General features: G+C 43.2%; 1 protein-coding gene across 4 annotated transcripts in view; it reads right to left on the bottom strand.

Annotated features, from left to right (window-relative positions):
- The window catches only part of HTR2C (5-hydroxytryptamine receptor 2C), a 276,338-nt gene that overhangs the window by 11,592 nt on the left and 243,922 nt on the right, over window positions 1-20,824 (bottom strand). For 3 of the 4 annotated variants that reach the window (XM_052672841.1, XM_052672843.1, XM_052672844.1), the window contains one exon: window positions 1,545-1,745. The exons of the other annotated variant lie outside the window; for it this stretch is intronic. In XM_052672841.1, coding sequence (XP_052528801.1) covers window positions 1,545-1,745 — 201 coding nt within the window. The remainder of the gene's footprint in view (window positions 1-1,544; window positions 1,746-20,824) is intronic. 4 annotated transcript variants of the gene reach the window in all.

Below are 20,824 nucleotides of genomic sequence, written 5' to 3' on the forward strand. Positions count from 1 at the left end.
CCAGTCTGCTTACTCAGTGAACTACACACAAAGTATTCTTCATCTGATTTCATTTGGACCCACCATCCAAACCACAGCTCAGCCCTCAAAGTGCCTTGTGCAGGTGCCCACGTTCAGCAGCAAGCTTATCCAAGGATACATCTGCAGCATGCAGGCAAAAATGTGCAAGTTTGCTCCAGCAGTGGGAGCAGAATGGTCCCATCCATGGGCTTCTGCAATGTGTTGCTTGATGCTGCTGACAGATGAAGGGCCCTGCTGGCTTCTCTCTTGGAGCTCCAGTGCAAAATGCTGCATGGGCTCAGAGCTGGCTTTGCCTGAGGGTCCTGCAGGGGAGGCTGTCTACATGCAAACGCTCATGCACTGAATTCAACACCTTTCTTTCCTATCCCAGAATGAATTTATTAAATCCAATGCAATTTTGCTGCGGGTTACATTACACATACAGCAGGCCTGTACCACATGAAAACATGTTCCTAACATGTTCCTGTTACACTCATGAAGAGAGAAGGTGTATTTCCTCTCTTTTTTTCCTTGTTTCCATCAGCATTTTCCTTGACAAGCTTCTTCAGAAGCAGACCCTGCAGCACCCAGACATCAAGGATCACACTACAACTGGAAAGCAAAAACCAGGAAAAGTTCAAGCACCTGAAGCATTGTTTTCCTCGAAATACCACTAAGGAACTGACAACTGCTTTACAAAAGGAAAGGTAAACATTAAATACTTGTCAGACTGCTTTTTATTCAAGCAAAAAAAAAAAAAAAAAAAAAGGCAATGCAACAGAAGGAAGAGGTCATCCATCCTTTCTCACCTTGCCCCAAATGTCTCTTTTCTAGACCGCATGAAAATAATTCTACTCCAAATGTTTTTCTTCGCATAATAAAAAATACTACCATCATCTTGCTATCATTTTTCCTTTTCTTGTCTATTTTACTGCTGCTTTATTTACCACTTCTTTTTGTTTCTTATCAAGGTAACACAAAATTGTCATCTTTTATGCCTGCTCCTCATTCACTACGACTTCCAACTCTCTAGCTCAGCCCCAGCAACAATCTGGATGCAGTGGAATGTAATACAGGCTATAAAGCCTGCACCAGAGGCAATAAATACCTGGCAGTTAGCTGCCTTCAGGTCCACACTGCCTTACTTAAACTGCAAGAAGTTTAACTGCGGCAACAGCAGCGCAGACCTCATTTGTGTTGGCCGGGTTTTATGTTCAGATTCTTTGCTAATGCTATTTTCTGCTTTGTTTACACTGCAGTGTTACAGTTCCATTCGTCTGCGTTACCCTTGTTATTGGCATATTGATATGCACACAGCAGCAATGCTTCTGCATGGGAAGTGGTGGGATTCTGGAAAACGACCACTTACTTTTGGCACCCACCAACCACAACGAAAGATTTCTATTTCATAGTCATCATCTGTTATATTCAGTCATGCAGGCCAGGTAAATTAATTTAGTACCCCCTTAAAAATCCTAAAGGAAAATCGGAGGAAGACTGTTATTCATTAAGACACAGTTAAGATCGTGAGCCGCATTGCTTACCTATGGATATGGTCCAAACTGCAGCAATTTTCATAATAGCCTTGGTGCGGGAATTGAAGCGGCTGTGCTCAATGGGATTGCGTATTGCTACATACCGATCAAGAGAGATGGCACAGAGATGCATTATAGATGCAGTTGAAAAGAGCACATCTAGGGAAATCCATATAGGGCACAACTGTTTAGGCAAAGGCCAAGCATAATCTGAAACATAGAGAGAAAAGAAATGAAAGGAAAAAAAGAAAAGGAAATAATTTGGGAAGCTAGGCCATCATTTCCGAGAGCTTTTGGGTATTTTCACTCCACAGAACCAGAAAGAGGTATGTGCACAAGGAGCAGACAAGGAAACCCCTCAGGGGGTATCCTGCCAGCTCCACAAACCCACAGCCAGTTCCACACAGCTGTTTTCCAAGACTCATTGTGGCAGTAGTTAAACATGAAGAGACATTAATTGGGCAACGCCTCCAGGTGACCATTCCCATTGCCGTCCCCTTTTGCACTTTTCCCCACATGTTCTACCAGTACTCCATTTAATTATCATTGGTTAATCACAGTTTTTCAATGGATTACATAGTGCTGGGTGATACGAGCTTTAATCAGATCGATTCTACTCCTTAATTTCTGTCTTCCCAGGAGACAGGTAGCCAACAGCTCTCCTACTGACAGTCCAACCACCAGCCAACGTTTGCTACTTCTCTTAAACATTCTCCCCAGCTGGTTTCCCTTAAAAACAGAGCAATACTTGCCACCTCACGTAGCAGCTGGGATTGAGTGGCTAAAGCTAAAAAATTGCTTTGGGGGTAGAACTGAGTGGTACTGTTTGGAGGAACAAGCAGACCAATAGAGAGCACTGACAGCCACGTCCGACAGCAGCTGGCACACAGCTGATTTGGGAGCCTGCGTTTGTGAATTAGTTTACTCAGGGCTGAAGCACGGCTTGAGAATAAAAGTGACCCAGAGAGATCCTCAGGAGGCACCGGAATTTCAATTAAAGCTCAGAGAAAATTGATTTTTGGATGATACTCCTGTGCGCTAATGCCCAGAATGGATTGCGTGAGATCAGTGGTGCGTCCTTGCCAAGCACTGGGCTTCTAGCACACATAGCAAAATAAATCAACAGTATCTACAGCAGCTGGAAACATGAGAGATTTCATAATAGTTGCATAATGAGATATTCTTGTATCTTCATTCAGAACACAGATATCTAAAGCAATCTTGAAGTCTACCCCAAGGACCAGCGACGTCACACTACAGAACCACTGTTACAGTAAGAAAGTTGCTACTTCATGTTATCAAGCCCAAATGGAAAGAGGGAAATATCAGGCTCAGAAAGCATATTTTGAAACAAATGACTCAGACAAAGAAAGACCCATATTACCTTACATGCAAAAACATAAGATGAATGGAAGCAGAGGAAATGATTAAGAATTGTCCTGATGGAGCCGATGAACACTTCTCAGGGAGCAGAGCAGAACAGCTCAAACACAAGAGCTCATTTAGCACTGGGAAATCCACAGAACTTCTGAGTAACTCACAAAACCCACAGCAGAAGAGCTCAGGCCTGGGGAGATATGCTTGCTCTTCCAGCAATTCTGCACCACGACTGTTAGAGGGACTAACGTTGGATGGATAGGAAACTGACACTGGATGGATATGAAAGCAACAAGCATTTAAGAGATCCTTACCAAAGGAAACTAAGTGCTGTGCAGCTGGAGCCTCTCCACTTCAAAAAGCACCTCTGCTCTAAACACCCATTGAGCTTGGTTAAATTGTGACTTCACGAAGCTATGATCGCACTCCAAGCCTCCTGTTCTCTGTTGCAATGAGCTTAGGACATCATTGCCATTAATCTGCAATTTTCAGAACTTTAGGTAAATACACGTCTGATTTGCTGTTTTATCAATGATGTCCTTTGAATTCCAGTTCTGCTCCCTGTCAGCAGCAGGAGGCTTGCACTGCTGCACACTTCAATGAATGCTCCAGGGGAGAGCAAGCCTCATCCCCTGCAGGTGGTACAGGTGCTCTTGCACACCTTTTGCTGCCCGCCCGATCTAAAATCCATTCAGTCCCCTTGCTGCTTTTGCATCTGAGTTGAAGAAAAACACTGGGGAATGTGCTGTGATGGATGGAGCAGTACTGGGAAACACATTTGGGGCGACTGTGGCTGTGCAGCACTCTCTGCCCAGAGGGATGCCAATGGGATGGCTGGGTCTCCCCTCCAGGCAGGCAGCCAGAACACCTCAGGTGTCCCCAGCAGGCTGCAGGCTGCCCTGTGTGTGGGAGCTCTGCCACGGCAGCAGGCACCTTCTGATTCCTGACAGTTACCAGATCTGGAAAAGGTTTCTACAGCAACCACTTTTCCATCGCTGCTGGATGATGAATAGCCTCTGTTCCTTCCTTTCAGCTAGCTGAACACTTCCCAGAGCTGATTCCCACTGAAACTACTTCTGTTGTTGCCGCAGACTGGGCAATGGCACTATACCCAAAGAATTTAGAGGAATAAAAGCAGCCATAAGTGTTTATACTCATGGGGAAGCTGAGGTGCTCTGCTGTCAGCTCTGGCACAGCATGAACCACCACCTGCCCTGGAGCAAAGTCCTTTCTCACACATAGCTGCAAACAGATGAGAGCAGTGGTGCCCAGAGTTAGCACCCACATAAGCTGTCAGGATGTGTGTAAAGACAAAGGTGATTTGAGAGCCTTCCTAATGGCTGACCCTTTCAGTCTGCATCCCAAGCCACTCTGTTGCGCTTCTGGCTGAAAAGGCAGTTAAGTGAGGAGATGTTTTACCTTCCCAGGAAGTTTCTTAAAATGATCTGCGATAATAAAATGTCTGGAAATGTGTAGAATGGCAGCTTGTCATGCATGATTACACCTTGATGTGAAGGGCAGGACATAATATCCTATCTCAGAACACAGTTGCTTCCAAGCACGGTTTGTGTGTTTGAAAAACACCTACACAGCGCATGAAGCCAGCGATCTGAGCCAAGGGGAAAAAAAAGTTGATGCTATTTCTGTTGAAATAAACCTACAAAACATAGGGAAAGTATCCCGTGACTGAGTTAAGATGCAAAAACTGAAAAAAGCAATGTTATACATTTAAAACAATCTTATCCTCGAAACTCTATCTACAGAAGGCTCTATCTACAGAAGGTAACATTTCTCTAATTAGTTCTATTTTCTCTCATTTCACAGAATTTCATACACAAATGATAGAAATTACCATATAATTAGAATTGCAGAGCACTGAGTGCAATGAATTCTTGGACCACAGCTCTTCTAAGCTTTAGTAAATGCATCTCCAATTGAAAGCATGCATCTCAGTCTAAATTTGCCTCTGGAAAGAATGAAACGGTGCTAAGCACCTGGATAGCAACACCCGAATTCTTTGGAAGAAAAGTTTTGTGCTTTGAATTAATCTTTGCCATTGAAATCAGTCTAACATTAAAATGCATTGGCTGGTAAACCTGATGGAAGGAAACTAGCAGGCCAGAACAAAGGGAGACATTTCTTCACCTACTGCATGAACCAACTGCAGATTTTTCTGCCTCCAGACATTTTATGAATGCTAGAAGTTTCCACTGGACAAATTCATAGAGAAAAGTGTATAGAAGTCTATGGCAGTGATATTATTTCTAGATCAGAGATTCTGGCTCTGATTAGGATAAAAAACCAATGCGTGGAATCCTATTATCCCATCCTACATATCCTATTTTCAGCTTCCAGTGCTGAAGAGCATCTCATGGAACCCAAGTGGCCAAGGTTCTTCATCTCATGGGAAACATGGGTCAAAAGATTCATACTGAAGCAGGAGTCATGGTAAAAACCCATGGTGTGGGTTTTTTTATTTACCTCCCACACTTCAATGAGCTGAACAAGCAAAATGCAGTTCCCGTGTGTCAATGAACAGCTGAGATGGCATTAAACATTGGCAGCAAAGTACAGAAAATCAAAAGCATTTTGGCAAAGTTGTAGACCATCTCTGTCTGCAGATAATTTGCTGTCAGATGAGAGTGCCCTTAATTTTTTTTTTTTTTTTTTTTTTGCACTTTCCATCAAGAAAGATGGCAGCAATTAAATTTAATTGCTTTTGTCAGAGGTTTTATATATATGGGTTAAAAGCGTTGCATAACATCGTTGTCGTGGTCATTGTGCACGAGAGTCAAAATTAGAGCCACTGCAGCAGGAGGGGGCTAAACAATCCAAAACACAGCACATGAGAGCAACATTAAATACGTGCAGTGGTAAAACAATTAATCCAGGCTGTAGGAGAACAGCTGAACTGGAAAAAAGCATTTGAATCTGTGGATGAAATGGCTGTGGGATTGCAGAATAGACTGAAGCTGATACAAGAGTCCCTTCTTCCTCCTCCCCAAAGGCTCCAAAACGATCTCATGAGCTTTCCACAGCTCTCTGTGCTCAGCTGGAGTAGATACCATTTGGCAAACACACACAAACACACCCCACGCTACAAATGGTCTTGCCCACTCTATTTACATTTAGAAAAGTTGCTACTGTTTGTACATACTGACTGCTTTATAGCACAATCTGCCCCAGGATACCTCCAGGGAATATGCAATGCAATGCTCAGGGCAGAGCTGGTATGATGCTGGGTGACAAAACACCTGCTTACATCACAATAAAGCAAAGAGTTATGTAAAATTCATCACTGTCACTTCAAAAATTGTTCATGGCAAACACAGCGAGCTGCAGCAGTCATTTCTTTTCCAGCCATAAACAAGAGTTTGGAAAAGGTTTCAGAAGAAATTTATTGTGTTAGGCCAGTGCTCTGTAACTGTTGTGACAGATACAAAGGGGAAAATACCCTTCAAAATCACAGAAAAAGAAGAGTAAGGCTCCTGATTACATTTTATATAAGTATGTACATATAATTCACATATAGATCTATTTGCATTACATATATATACATAAACATATATAAAGCACACATTGAGAAAAACACAAAACCAAGAGGTGCAGAATAAGAACTAAAGATGCTTATCAGTTCAGATACACCCTCTCTTAACCCTGTTTGGTGGCTTCATCAAAACTTAAAAATCACAGAATTATTTCTTACATTGGGGTTCTGGCATGTACTGCCTCATTTTAACTACTGGTAGCCTCAAAGTGAGTGAATTAAAAATGGAAAGAAGGCATTATGTTTGAACTAAACTCAATCCCAGCACCGTGCATCACTCCCAGCTGTTAAAATGGCAACAATGGGCTCTCTATAATGTGTTCATTGAAGTTACCTTGGTGTATCTGAGAGGAGCAGCCCGGAAGGCATGGCCAAAAGATGATACTTTCTGGTAGATTCTGCATCTTTTCAAGATTCTCTTACCCACTGCAGGGAAATACACTACTGTAGGCTGTGGAAAAAAACAACCTTTGCCCTATGGCCAAGTGATGCGGTATATGGTGGAGATGGGTTGATGGTTGGCTTGATGACCTCAGTGGTCTCTTCCAACCTTAACGATTCTATGCTGAAGGTTGCTTTATCCCATAGTCACCACTAACCTGTTGCTACTGAAGCATTTTATGCAAGCAGACTTTCCAGTATTCACTACAAAGCTTCATGGAAGCCATAGGCTTCACAAAAATAGAAAGCTAGGGCTTTAACATTATTGCATTGCATTATTCCCAAGGGACTAAAGAATTTAAATGATTTTAGTCTTCTCTCTCTTATCTAGGAAGTGAAGTATTCCTTAGACCAAAATAGCATATCAGCAAGTGTAAAGCTACATATCTCCTTTTTGCTAATTTATTTCCCTCAAATTTATGTAGAGAAATGATTGAGAGACGTTTGTATCATCTTGAGAGTCACACAACCAGCCGTGTCGAAAACCTCCACGTTCCTGAGAAGTACAGAACGTCCTGCTCAACCCATACAGTTCTCAGAGATTATCACCACGTCCACAGAACAGACCACACTCATGCAACCCAGATTCCTGGCTGTACAAATAGCTGATCTCAAGGGCAGCAGTGCCAATACTTCTGATTTCATCTCCAACAGAGTGGAATTGGATGTTTCTCTGACATATTGAACTATTGGATGTTGGGTTACATCAGAGCTTAAGCTTTTAGTTTGTGTTTATCTGGAGAAAGCTATTTAAGTCCCTTAACAAACATGTATTTGGTCAGAGCCAAACACAAGGACACAGTGTCCACACAGAGAAACTCCAGATGCAGACACAGATACTCTGAGCAGGCTCTGTATTCCAATACTGTGAGCCCCCAAGTGTCCCAGCAGATGCTCAGCAGAGGGTGGGCTCTCGGATAATGTGATCACTAAGGGGGTGGAAGGTAAAAGAATTGACCAAGAAAGAGAAGGAGGGTGACACAACGTTTGTGACCACCGCTTGAACATCCGCACCTAGAAGATGATATTTTGCTATGGTGCCACATTACACAAAGGAATTTACTTGTGTCTGTGCTCCAGCCCACATCCAAGTCATAGAATCACTAAGGTTGTAAAAGACCACTAAGATCACCAAGACCAACCCCAGCCTTCCCCACCATGCCCACTAACCAGGTTCATCGGTGGCACATCTCTGCTGTTCTTGAACGCCTCCATGGATGGTGATTCCACTCGTGCCAGTGCCTCATCACTCTTTCTGAAATGAAATGCTTCCCCCCCAAATAAGTTGAGACTGTCCTACTTTGGGAACCTGGACTAGCTCTGGTGCTGGTGAAAGGACACAAATTTATCCAGATAAGGTGTTTTCAGGTATTTTCTCAATCTGGCACACCTTGCATTATGGTCAGTATTTTTCCCCGTATCCTCAATACTGAGTTACTTATAAGGAAGAAAAGAAACACATCTCAAGGAACAGAGCATAACATGAGGCCAAAGAGAGATGTGTAATTTCAAAAGTAGCCACTGGCTTTGCCTCCTGTTTGCTTACAGAATGGGAACAGGACACGGCCACCACTTTGGCTATGCTGAGTGTGGTGGCATGCTAACAGCACTCCAGTCCCAATGCAATGTTCAGCATGCGCTTAAGTGTTTTGACGGATTTAGGAACATCAAAGCTGTCCAGTGAATCAGCTCTGCTTCTTACTGTGCAGCACACCTTCCTCAACCACAAGACAGCTATTAGGGACAGTGGGTCGATTATCTGGTTGAGCTGCTTGCCAGTGTGAGTCATATTCTTCTTGCCTGATGAGGTTAAAAGCCAGCACGAGCAGTCTTTGGTAAAGTGTGCTCAGTAAAACTGACAAAGCCAAGAAATCACTTCAAGCAAAAGAGATAAGCTGTATTTTGGTCATGCTCAGAGATGTCTGTTTCCAATTCCAAATATCTCAGGAGGACTTGCAAAATGCATTCCCTTTTTAACTTCCTCCAAGCTCGTTGCCATGTCTGATTCTTCTCCCTGAAGAGGGAAGTGCAGAGGAAGGTACTGTGTTTACCTTGGAACCAATGACAGGATGATCAGGAATGGCACAGAGCTGCATCAGGGGAAGTTCAGACCAGTCAGTAGGAAACATTTCTTTACTGTTAGTGTGGTCAGCTGCTGATACAGGCTTCTTAGGGTGGTGGTTGATTCCCCACCAAAAAAATAAAAATAAAAAAAATCTCAGGAGGACTTGCAAAATGCATTCCCTTTTTAACTTCCTCCAAGCCCATTGCCATGCCTGATTCTTTACTTTTGCACAGGCAGAAATGGCAGCTTTGGGAATGCTCCAAAGAAACAACTGCACAATACTATTTCTAGGGTTTTCTAGGAAACCCAGAAGTTCTGCTCCAAATCCATGAGTGCCACCTGCTGTCCTCTGATCACTAAATGCCTTTTTGACTACCACACCGTGGCTGCTTCTGAACGGGAACAGATGTACCTTTCACTGTGGGAGAAGTACCAGTTTGGAGTTCACCCCTTCAGAACATCTGCTGTAGGAACCTGAATAGTGATAGAACATCTTTGGTGGCTTTCATGCTGAAATAATTTGCTAGCCCAATGATTTTTGTACTACTCACTTATTCCAGCCCCAGAACCATCACCATGGCAGAGCAGAGGAGCAGTTTAACTTGGACACAGCTTGTTGATAGCTGCCCATGCAGGATGCTCGAGCTCTGTAACCACAGGAGGGAATGAAGGCACCTCCCTTGAAAGTGCAGGCTGAAGTAGCCTGAAGAAACTACACATCCAGATTTGGAAGTGTATAACCCAGAGAGCTCAGTGACACCAGCAATTTGGTGTTTCTGCATTTTGTGAGCAAACAGGAACACTGAAGGCTCCTTTTACAGGCCTGGAAAATCATTTTCCACAGCAGGACAAGGTCTGGAAGCAATATTAGCAACGTGGTGCTTGCTGGAAAGCACATTTCTCTGCCAGCAGCACAGCAGCTTTCCTAGACAGCCTAGACACCTGCAGGACACAGACGTGCAAGAGGAGACCCCCTGGTGTGATCTGCTCCACTTCTGTAAGCTCAAGAAAGTTCCAACTTTAAAAGCTCTCATCTAATCGAGCCTGCCTGCATTGAGCTACAAACAGAACCACACTGAAGACATCCTTACATTAAATCTTGGAGAGAAGACAGCTTGCAGACTTCATGTTGGCGTGTTGCAATGTTTCTTCCTTTCTCATATTCACAAGCCTGCAGACTGACTCTCTCCTCAGCCCAGGAGCAGGATATTGACAACAGACTGAACTTCTGCCACTCCTGTAGGATTTCTGACACGGCACAAGCTGGAATCAGCCCTTCAGTCCAAGCAACTACCCAGTCGTTGGGTTTGACAGCCCAACTTGCAACCACAAAATAGAAAGCTAAAGATTACTATTACTGTAAATAATTTCTACGTAAGGGGAGATTTAGATTGGATAGAAGGAAAAAGTTATTTGCAGTAAGAGTGGGGCGGCAGTGGCACAGGTGGTCTAGAGAGGTGATGATACCCCATCCCTGCAGACACCCAAGGTCAGGCTGGATGGGCTCTGAGCACTGATGGAGCTGTGGCTGTCCCTGCTCAGTGCAGGGAGTTGGACCAGATGGCCTTTCAGGGTCCCTTCCAACTCAAACGGCTCCATGATTCTATGATCAATTAATCCTGACTTCACATCCCTCCCTAATACTCAACTTAGGCACATTGCTTGCAATCCTGAGAAGGATTAAAGACAGCAGTACTGCAGGACGTGATCCTGTTTCACATAACAACATCTCAGCATGTTAGAACACATTGTACACAGGCAACATCAGAAACAAGGCGAAACTTAACATATGACCACCATTTGGGAACAACTGAACTCCTTCATTTTTGAGATTTGCAGGAATTGTAAGGCCCATCGTAAGTTCTATTAACATGAAGTTGAAGTTTAATTTAATATGGGTAAATGAGGTGTGGGCGTACTGATGTATTAGAAACAATGCTATTAGCCAGAAAATTATAGTGGTCTCATGAGGTAGAAAAGGAAACTAAAGAAATGATATTTAGTGAAGTTGTATGATTGGGTGTTGTTTTTTTTTTTATAGACTTGTTTTTGCTTTGCAATCAAGTGCGACATTATTCTATTATCATCGTTATACTGTTATTACAATGTACTTGCAGTTGATTACAAATCAAAGCCAGCGATAACTATGATAATAAAATAACATGTTAACATAATAATCTAGCAAAACGTAATGAAGTGTTGCCACAGATTCAGCAGATGTAAGAGAGTGATATGGGTACCCTAGTAGAATAGTTACTTCCAAGATATTTAACACAGTGTGGTCTAGGAAACACTTGAAAAAGAATCTATATGGAAAGAAGATAAAGTAAGGTGGAATGGGTATATTTAAAAAGCTTCATCTTGGAAGCTGTTTTTCTCATGTTTGTGCTTTTCAACATCAACTTGCCATGTTATGCACAACAAATAACCCTGTTCCACATTTGTGCAGCTGGGATGAAGGCAGCTATTTAGATTTTAACAGTAAAAGCATACTCACAACTTTCATCTGCTGCTGTGTTGATAAGCAATCTCTCTTTGCACTCATTTTTGACAAGTTGATCAAAAGGGATAAACAAAAGGTTCAGAATTTTACCTAACAAACTCAACATTTACACAGTAGAAAGAGAAGCAGTCACCTTTCAGAACAAACACGAGGACACAGCTCTGCTGCCTCTTAAAACCAGTCATCAATATTAATAGTTGTCAGATATGCATTTACTGTTTTCTGCATCCCAGTGGGTGCCAAATAGGTATGGTAAAAGCCTGTCATACAATTTCCATATCTCAGCAACACCAAGACCTTTTCCTACAGCTGTTGCGTCTGATTGTGGGTGCAAGTAGACTTCTATAAAAACAAACAAAACACCTAAAACTTACCTAAAATAAACACATCACAAAAGAGTATACGTCATCAGAAGGTGGAAATGAATTGGTCAGGGTAACAACTGGTCTATTCTGATATCTCCAACACAGTCAGACAAGACAGCCTGCAGCCAGCATGTCAACAGGAACAGAAATCAAACCACCCAAGAAACAACTGAGAATCAGCCGAATTCTACCAACAATTCTGTCTTGCCCACAAAATACTGCGCCTTTTACATGACTAGAAGGGTGATTAAAGCCATTCCCCTTGTTTCAACTAAAAGATGGGAGATGAAGGTTAAATGTTGGGGAAATTTTTCACAGGTGAGGCCCTGCTCTGCTGCCCAGAGCTGTGGGTGCCCCATCTCTGGAGGTGCTCGAGGCCATGGACTGGTGGGGAACAGCCAGCCAGGGGGTATGGAGCTGGATGATCTTTGAGGTTCCTTCCAACCTAAGCCATTCTATGATTCCATGATAGGATTATTAAAAAGTGAAAACACAGAAGAGACTGGAAGAAGTGGACTATATGTTTGAAACTAATACATGAATCCAAAGTGTTGATACAGCACATATTGGTAATCACAGCCTAGGCTCCATGACAAGTTCATGCACAAATTCCCCTCATCTCATTAGCATCTTTAATGACAATTTGGCAGAAAAGAAAGAGAGGATTATATTTTGTCTCTCTTGTGAGTTGCCCATTCAGAAAAGGATTGTATTGCGTCAATAAGGCTGTGTGCAAATTAGTGCAAGGCAGAGAAATTGGCATGTGGCCCTTTTTCCATCAATGTAATTTCCATTTAATTACTGCGCAAGCAGATGAATCACATCAGAGCCTCTTTCCCAGCATGTGCTGATAAAACAAGAAGTGGGAACTTAATGCTACTGTTACTACTATGTCTCAGGGAGGTGAACTACCCTACAAGGGTATCTGTGCTTATTTTAATGATTATTAGGGAGCTGTAGAGTCAGAACTTCCAGGGATATGCCACATGAATTAGAGACTTAAAAAAAATAATTTGCTCTGATGAATTTAACGATATCAATTCAGCAGACAGATGCAAAAGGAAGTAGAAAAAACTGAGTTAATTCTGAGTTAATTCATACTATCCTGGAAAAGTTCATAATTCAAAAAACGTATGAGATGGGTATATTTATCTTACAGCAGATCTAAGTGCTGTTCAGAGGTTTCGCCTTGCTTTTCTCATGATTCCTTTCCTTTGTACAGCAGAGGTCTATAGTATCTATATATGTAGCCTCCTGAACAATGGCAGTGATTTTTCCATGCTTTTAAGCTCAAAAGATTTGTTGATCCATTTCATACACTTCCACTGACAGCGTTTCACTGGGGTCTTGGCATATCACCATCACTCAGGTGGAGCCGTAAGGCAAGAAATTTTCATACTACTACATCTACCACATAAAGAATATTAAGGACACCACATGTTGAAAAGAAACCATACCAACTTTCACAAACCCCTGCCTGTAACACAGCACCGTGGAAGCAACAAATATGATAGGATGTACCCCAAAACAACAAAATGGTGGCAGGAAGCACATATCTACATGCAACAACAGTCTTCCCCAGTGAACGCAGGGTGTAATTCCCACACAGAACAAGGATGAAACAGTTCTATCGCTTACCCATCAAGTCAGGACCGAGTACAAAAATGCAGTTGACCAAGCCTGGAGTGGTTCAGCCTTGCCCCTAAAGCTCTCCAATATCTGCAGCTACAGCCAGCACAGGAAAATGAGCCATATGTTAATCTTCACAACAGAGGGCAAGTAGGACCATTTCTGGAAATGTAACTGCTTATTGGCAAGTGCAAGGCACACAGCTAACTTGCTCCTCAGCCCAGTATTGTTCTGCTGGGGTTAGTGAGAGGAGGGAGCAAGAGCTCAGCATGAGATAAAACGTCCACAATATTTAGTGTGTGAAAGTGCTGCTGGGGGAAACAAGGGTCTTTATGGCAACAGAAAATAGGAGTGGTTGTACTAACTGTTGTGGGGTATTCCTGATGAAACCACTGAGATGCACCAGCCAGCCTAGCGTGGTCATCCCTGTGTTTTAAATGCCAGCTCACATATTCACTGTACGTAAATGCAGGACGTTGCATTTCCCACATCTCTAAATTAACTTAATGTTTGGAAAAAAGTCAGGAAAAGTGACCATCTATTTCTCCTTGCTATTCTATGGAATTTATTCTCTCTCGGAATCCCTCTGTTTGCAGAAATCAATAGAAGCAAATGTCAGTCCGCAGGCAGCTCCCTTCCTTGCTGAGCAGCTGCTGCTGGAGCTGCACGCTTTGCCGTGTGGTTAGAGAGGCAGGGAACACATGAACTGAGCTGCTCTCCAGATGGCCAACAGATTTGGAAAACGAGGGAGGCCTGAGCTGCAGCTGAGGTTTGCAAAGGGCCACCAGGATTGGGGTGAGCGTTCGTAGCCAAGAAAGTCTTTGCAAGAAGTTATCTCAGGTTAAGATATACAGACAGATGCGGTGCTGTACGATAAAATGAACTCAGCCTTTGCAAAACGCCTGGAATTCTCATTAGATCATTTCCCTTCATTTTGAGACGTGTGTTTCAACACACCCAGGGGTGGCTGTGCCTCACCCAAGAGCAGTGCTGCTCTCTCTCTCCCAGATGAGGCTCCATCTGCCCATGGGAAACACGTCAGCTGTCTTGGTTTGACTGGTGAGCCTGGCAAACTGCCTGGCACCTTTATAAAGCAGCAAATTCATCTCCGGAGCTGTTTATTGTCACAGGGTCTTTCTGCTCCTATATAACGATTCTGCTTTCTCTCACTGTCTTCTATCAATTTCTGGTTTGCTACAAAACATGTAACTTTATATTTCTCTTCAACTCGTAAAAGTTAATTACAATGAGGCAACGCACTTACTGAGCTACTACTGGAGCTAACAGGCTACTGTCATAAAAAGTAAACAAAAAATTCATGCATTTTAAAGCACATTTAGCTTCACTGATTTAGAAGCAAATTGGGCATGAGATGATTGCACTGACAGCGTTAAAACTACTGCTGTATTTAAACTGCCATCAGTTCTCCTGTAAAACAAAGATGTAACTATACTCACTCTGGGTTTTGGGGCTCCACTTACCTTATCAAGCCCTTAGAGTGCTGCTGTTTTTAAAATCCTTTGCATTTTCCAAACGTTTTGTAGCAAAAGGATGAAATTAGAAATAGAATTAGATTGAAATCCTTACTTGTGTTACATAACAGAACTTCAAGGTGCATATTCAGACACATTCTAATGAGCCACACTTGAACACACAGATTTTCTTTTGGATGGGCAACTCTAAAACTTCACTGGGCAGACAAGACCTGCCTGTCAAATATAGAGTCTAAAATATAACTAATAGCTCTCTGGTTGGATACAGCTTATGTTGTGGGTAGAATAGAAAACTATAAGGCCATAAATTCAGGTGGTGCAAGTAGGAATTGCTCCATCGAGATCATTGAGAGTAGGTTTACCTTTTCCATTCATTTTAGGAATCTGGGGAGAGGCTGAAGCTGGACTCCATTGTCTACACTTGTATTGCCAAGGAAGCACCTTCCCGAATGCAAAAGAAAGTGAATGTCCACTGAAACTGGAAACATTCCTTCCTATTCTGTTCCTTTACCAATAGGCTCCCCAGGGAGGTGGTTGAGTCACCACCCCTGAATGCATTTAAAACCCATTCGGATGTGGTGCTCTGGAACATGATTTGGCAGTGAGTTGATAGGGCAGTATGGTTAGGTTGTGGTTGGACTTGGTGGCCATGAAGGTCTTTTCCAACCTGAGCTATTCCATGATTCTATGATCAGGACCTGCAGTCTGAGAAACATTCCAGGGCACTGAGTGTGTTAGGCTGTTTTACTGCCACAAGTGCCAGCTCATTGCTCTTTACCTACATACATCACAAACTTTTAATGGGAGAGTCACCCATGCTTTATGTGCATTGTAGTGGTAGAGATTTCCTTATACTCAGAGGAGACCAGCAAAACCTCTGGGAGCCTTCTACATAAAGGATGCTGCTGTAGTTGTGCCAAGAGGTACAGCTGTCACCGGGCAGGAGGAGTGTAAAGAGGACTGAGGAAGCAGAGAATAACTCTGGCAAAAGCTCCAGCCTGTCTGAACAAGCTGCCAATATTTCCCCTGACCTTATTGTGTTCAGGATCTGGTGCATTCTGCAAGAAGCCATTCCCCAGATCCACCCATAAGCATGGGGAAAATCACACAGTGTCACCAACCTGCAGGCTGCTGTCGCTGATCACAATAAAGGAGGCAGTAAAATAACATTTAGACAACAAGATCCATGGTGTTCTTCAGCATTCCTGTTTCACTTTTCTACATTTAGAGGGGAAAAGAGGGACAAAGGGAAGGGAAAGGGGAGGAATAGCTCTTCTGATTTCTACTTGACAGCTCATCTTTAATCTAAGATACATGAATTCATGCTTCCTTGCAGCATTTACCAGTTGAACACAACCAGCTTTGTTCAGGCCCTCCTGCAGGAGCTACCATCCTCCAAAGAGCCTGCCAAACCCTCAGGGCAAATGAGTGTGCAGCATCCCTCAGAGCCTAGGGAAATCAGGTCCAGGATGAGCTCAGCAATGCCTTGAGGTTATTGGGTGGTGCAAGCACGGATTGCATACATCTGCCTCAAAGCAGCCGTGTAACCCTCTGTGTGATCAGGCCTCTCAACCCAACCCAACACAAACAGCAGCTGTGGGTGGTTTGGTGCTGTTTTCCCTTGTGCTGAGTCCATGCACAGCAGCAGATTGGGGGCCGAAGGCTCCATTAACCCACAGCAGAGAACACAGCCGGCTGCTTAACAGCAAGAGGTGAGAAGAAGCAAAAGAGCATGTTTACAAATAGGAAGAAAATATTATTCTCTGGTGTTTTCTCCTAAAGCTGGCATGTGGGCAGGATCCTCTTGTCAATGGAAACGAGCACGGGAAGGATAATAATAAATATTGCTGCCTACACAAAGAAGAAGGATGAAGCCAACGCTGAGCGATACACAGGCAGCACAGAGAAGAGAAATAATATGAAAGAGGCGAGCAGTAAAAAATTTACTGGTGATCATTCTGCCTCTGTATCTGACAGCAGAAATTGGTCTTCAGAGCCCCACAAACCGCTGCTCCACAATGTGGATTATAGGTGAGCTTAAATTAGTAATAAGGACCTGACACAAAACCGCCGGGCTGTATGCATAGCAGGGGAGAGAAGAGAAATTCAAGCTCTCATAAAGCTGGCACTGATTGACAGCCGAGCACAGAGATCTGCTTCTGGTCCCACAGCTTTGGTCACTTCCCATGCAAGTTTCTCAGCAGCATTCATGGGGCTGGAATACAGTTGAAAGGCCCTGGTGATTATGGTAGTGGCTACATTTTTGATATTTCATAGAATCATTAAAGTTGGAAAAGACCTCTAAGATCAAGCCCAACTGCCAATCCATCATGATTAGCACAACAGGTCACTGCAGAGCACGCAGAATGGGGACACAAACTCCCTCATACTACACAAACACTCCACCAGCAATGAGGGTAATCCTGATCCCCTTCGAGCTTTCCATGGGAGGAGTGCTGTAGAAATGAATACACTTCTGCAGAGTTCTCAGTTTCGGAAACACACCATATTTTAGTTTTAAAACTATATTTACACAGAAGGATTTGAAGCATCTCTAGCTGCCATGATATGTCATCATGGGGAGTTGTGCATGTGCGGAGCTGACAGGACTCCTGAGTACTGGGTTTGGCAGGTGGATGGCAAAGACATTTGGGTACACAGCACAATGGAGACAAGATTTCCATGGGCTACAGCAGAGCAGGAAGAGGAGAAGCAGCTTTGCAGATGGAAGCATTCGCTTCCAGAGCACGTAACGAGTAACAGCACGCGTTTTCAAACAGAAAGAGCATACAAGCACACCTTGTGCCATGTAACCTTCATTCCTGCAACTGGAGTTAATGAAGCTTTGCTGAGAGCAGAGGAGGGACACTTGTGCATTTGTTACGTTGGTTATTAACACCTAGTTCACTTGTCCTACCTTGGGAAACAGATGGCAGCTCAGGCAAGGTGGATGTCAGGATATCACGGGGGCTGGGTGATAGTGATGGTTGGCTGCTCCTTGGCATCACTGTCCCACAGAACTCATTGTGGCTTTGGTCCCTACATGTTGCACTCAGCAGAGCACAGCCTGGTTGGGGGTTTGGGGAAAGACTCAAATCTTCCTTCCAGACAAACACAGCAGGAATTCAGACACAAGGAGCAGCCCGGATCCATCACAAGTCTCATTCAGTACAGGACCAAAGAACTGACCAAGAGGCTTTGCTCCCACCTTCCTTGTGGGGCACAGGATTTCTGAGGGGGCCATTCAGACCAGTGCTTGGGATGTGCTAACAGCAACTCTGCCAGCTCCGCTCCCTCCTCTTATTCTGAAATATCTCTGTGTCAGTCACAGCCCACTTGCCATGATAATACTGCTTCTCATTGCAAATTTAGCAGCTGCTGTTGCTCTGCGTGCTCACAGTTCAGCTGAGGAAGGGACAGATTCATCCCAAGGGAGAGAAAAGAGCTTCCACACCGAAGATTTAGAGTGGGTCCCACGAAATTATTTAGGAAAAATTTACAACGCAAGCCAAGGTTTTACTAAAATCTGAATTTTTATGGGGCTGCTTCCTATTATATTAAAAGTGACAGGCTTTCTAAATCTGCCTGCGAAGCTGCAGCACACACATAAAAACAGCTCAGTTGCCACTAAAGGACATTACCATCTGCCCAAACCACTGAGAGCAGGTCAGACATTGAAAGCTGTTATAATTTTCTCTCCTAGAAGAAAGATATATCCTGCAGATGTTGCTTAGAAATGATACAAGACCTCCCCAGGGAGCTGGGTGCCTTCAGTAGCAATATTTGCTCTCCCCAACTTTCAGCTGAGATTTAATTCACAAGTCCAGTAAACCCAAAGTAATGCTTTATTATCATTTCCTCTTCATTCCTGGTCCACCCAATGTTTCCAATTCATCAGTTAAACAAACAAAAAATACCCCAACTGAACGGATCCAGCCCATATTGGTGCCATTTTGCAAGAATCAGATTTGATTTCACATCTCTCATTACAAAAGAATTTAAAAGTCTTGAGGTTTTCAGCCAAAATATAAATATAAAAATGTCAAAGTAATGGGAAGGGATAACAAATGACTAGAATCAGTCAAATTAATAAAAGCATAAAAAGGCAGCAAGAAGACTACAAAAATACTTTAGAGCATTGTGGTCTCTATTTCCAAGTGCTGCACCTTGCTCAGATGATGGCACTTTCCCCACCAGCCAGGCTTCCTGTCTTCATTGTGCTACATCCAAAACAAAAATTTTAAGAAAAACTAAGAACGGGATAAAAAGGTAAAAATAAGGCATGGATAATCTTTGATGAGATCAGAAATGAAATTAAGAAGAAATCTATGTGAATGGAGCAAGGCCAGCCCTCAATATAATGATTAAAAGATAAAGGCTCCTTCTGGAAATGGTTTGGGAACAGACTGATGCTTATACAAATGACCAAATTCGATCACTGCTGAGGAAGGACACATAGCATCACTCCCTCCTCCTGCCAGATGCCATCATTTGCAGCCCTCAGCTCATATGCTGGTTTCAGCTCTCCAAACTTGATTCTCACTTGAGCAGTAACTTACTCAGCAACGCCTTGTCCTTGCCTTGCTTCATCAGCTCTCCCTGCAAGCTGCTTGCTGTTTGTAGGGAGCACCGCTGCAGAAAGGCAGAGCTGGATCGGGTGAAAGGAGACGGCAGAGGCAGCTGTTGGACTGACAGCTCCTCCTGCTCCCCCCCACCCTTCCTCTACAGGAGGCTGATGCAAGCACTCAGCACATCTCTGTCACTGCATAATAATGATGATAATTAGCAGTAATAACAATAATCTGGATGTAAAGCTGCTCCAGCACTTGGTGCTAATGGAAGCTGCTTCTAATAGCAGCCTTGCTGGAAGCTGTGTTGGGCCACCAGCTTCATGCTGCTGTTTGAATCTCAGGCAGAAGCCTGAAGCCTGGACATGTGAAGACCAGGAGATGTGCTGGCCACTAGCTGGACACACTGGCAACTCAATGACAGCTGTTAACCCATTGGTCTGGAGTCATTAGGGCAAAGAAAGGTTCAATACCTTCTGGACTTTCTGCTTGGAAGAGCTGATGTCTAAGACTGATGGTCTTTAGTGGGTGGTTGGACTAGATGATCTTAGCAGTCCTTTCCAACCTTAATGATTTGATCATCCCAATAAAGGAATACAAGCAAAAACTATTTTATGGGCTTTCTCTTGCCCATAGCCACTAGATACAGTGCAAATCTACCATTGCTTTTCCCCAAATCACCCTAAGGAAAAAATCTCAGTACCTTGTCAGAAGCCCCATTATGTACAGAACAGCTGATGCCCTCCTGGGTCATGCCCGTATCTTTAGTTACATCCAAAGTTTCTCCACTGAGATTAGGCACAGCTTTAATTTTTCATTTACTCACTCTGATGCGTGCTCATTAATTAGCTCATTAATTCTTTAGGAATTACATGCTGTGGAAAATGTACTAAGTTGTCAAAAGCAACTCAACTATTAGTACAAGAATTCAAGAAAGACTAATTGATACATACATCAGAGCACTGTCTAAAAGGTGAAGAACCCAGCATAATGCCTCCTGCCATTACTTCCTTTGTACTTAAGTTCTGGAATTAATTGGCAACTTGGTTTTTCCTTCTTAAAACAAACAAATGAAAAAAAGAACAAAAAAAAACCCAAAACAAACAACAACAACAAAAAAAAAAACCAACCACAAACCAACACAACAAAACCAAATGCACACACAGAAAAGGGAAGCATTTGTGGAGAGAGAGCATCTACTGGATTTTTTGTTATGGTTCAGGATAAAAATGAGCCCTCATTCTCAGCTACATCTCCAAGCCATGTCTTTGGCCGTGAACCCCAGATACTCTCAGGTGAAG

The sequence above is a fragment of the Tympanuchus pallidicinctus genome, unplaced genomic scaffold, assembly GCF_026119805.1.
Source record: "Tympanuchus pallidicinctus isolate F22 unplaced genomic scaffold, pur_lepc_1.0 scaffold13, whole genome shotgun sequence".
NCBI lineage: Eukaryota > Metazoa > Chordata > Aves > Galliformes > Phasianidae > Tympanuchus > Tympanuchus pallidicinctus.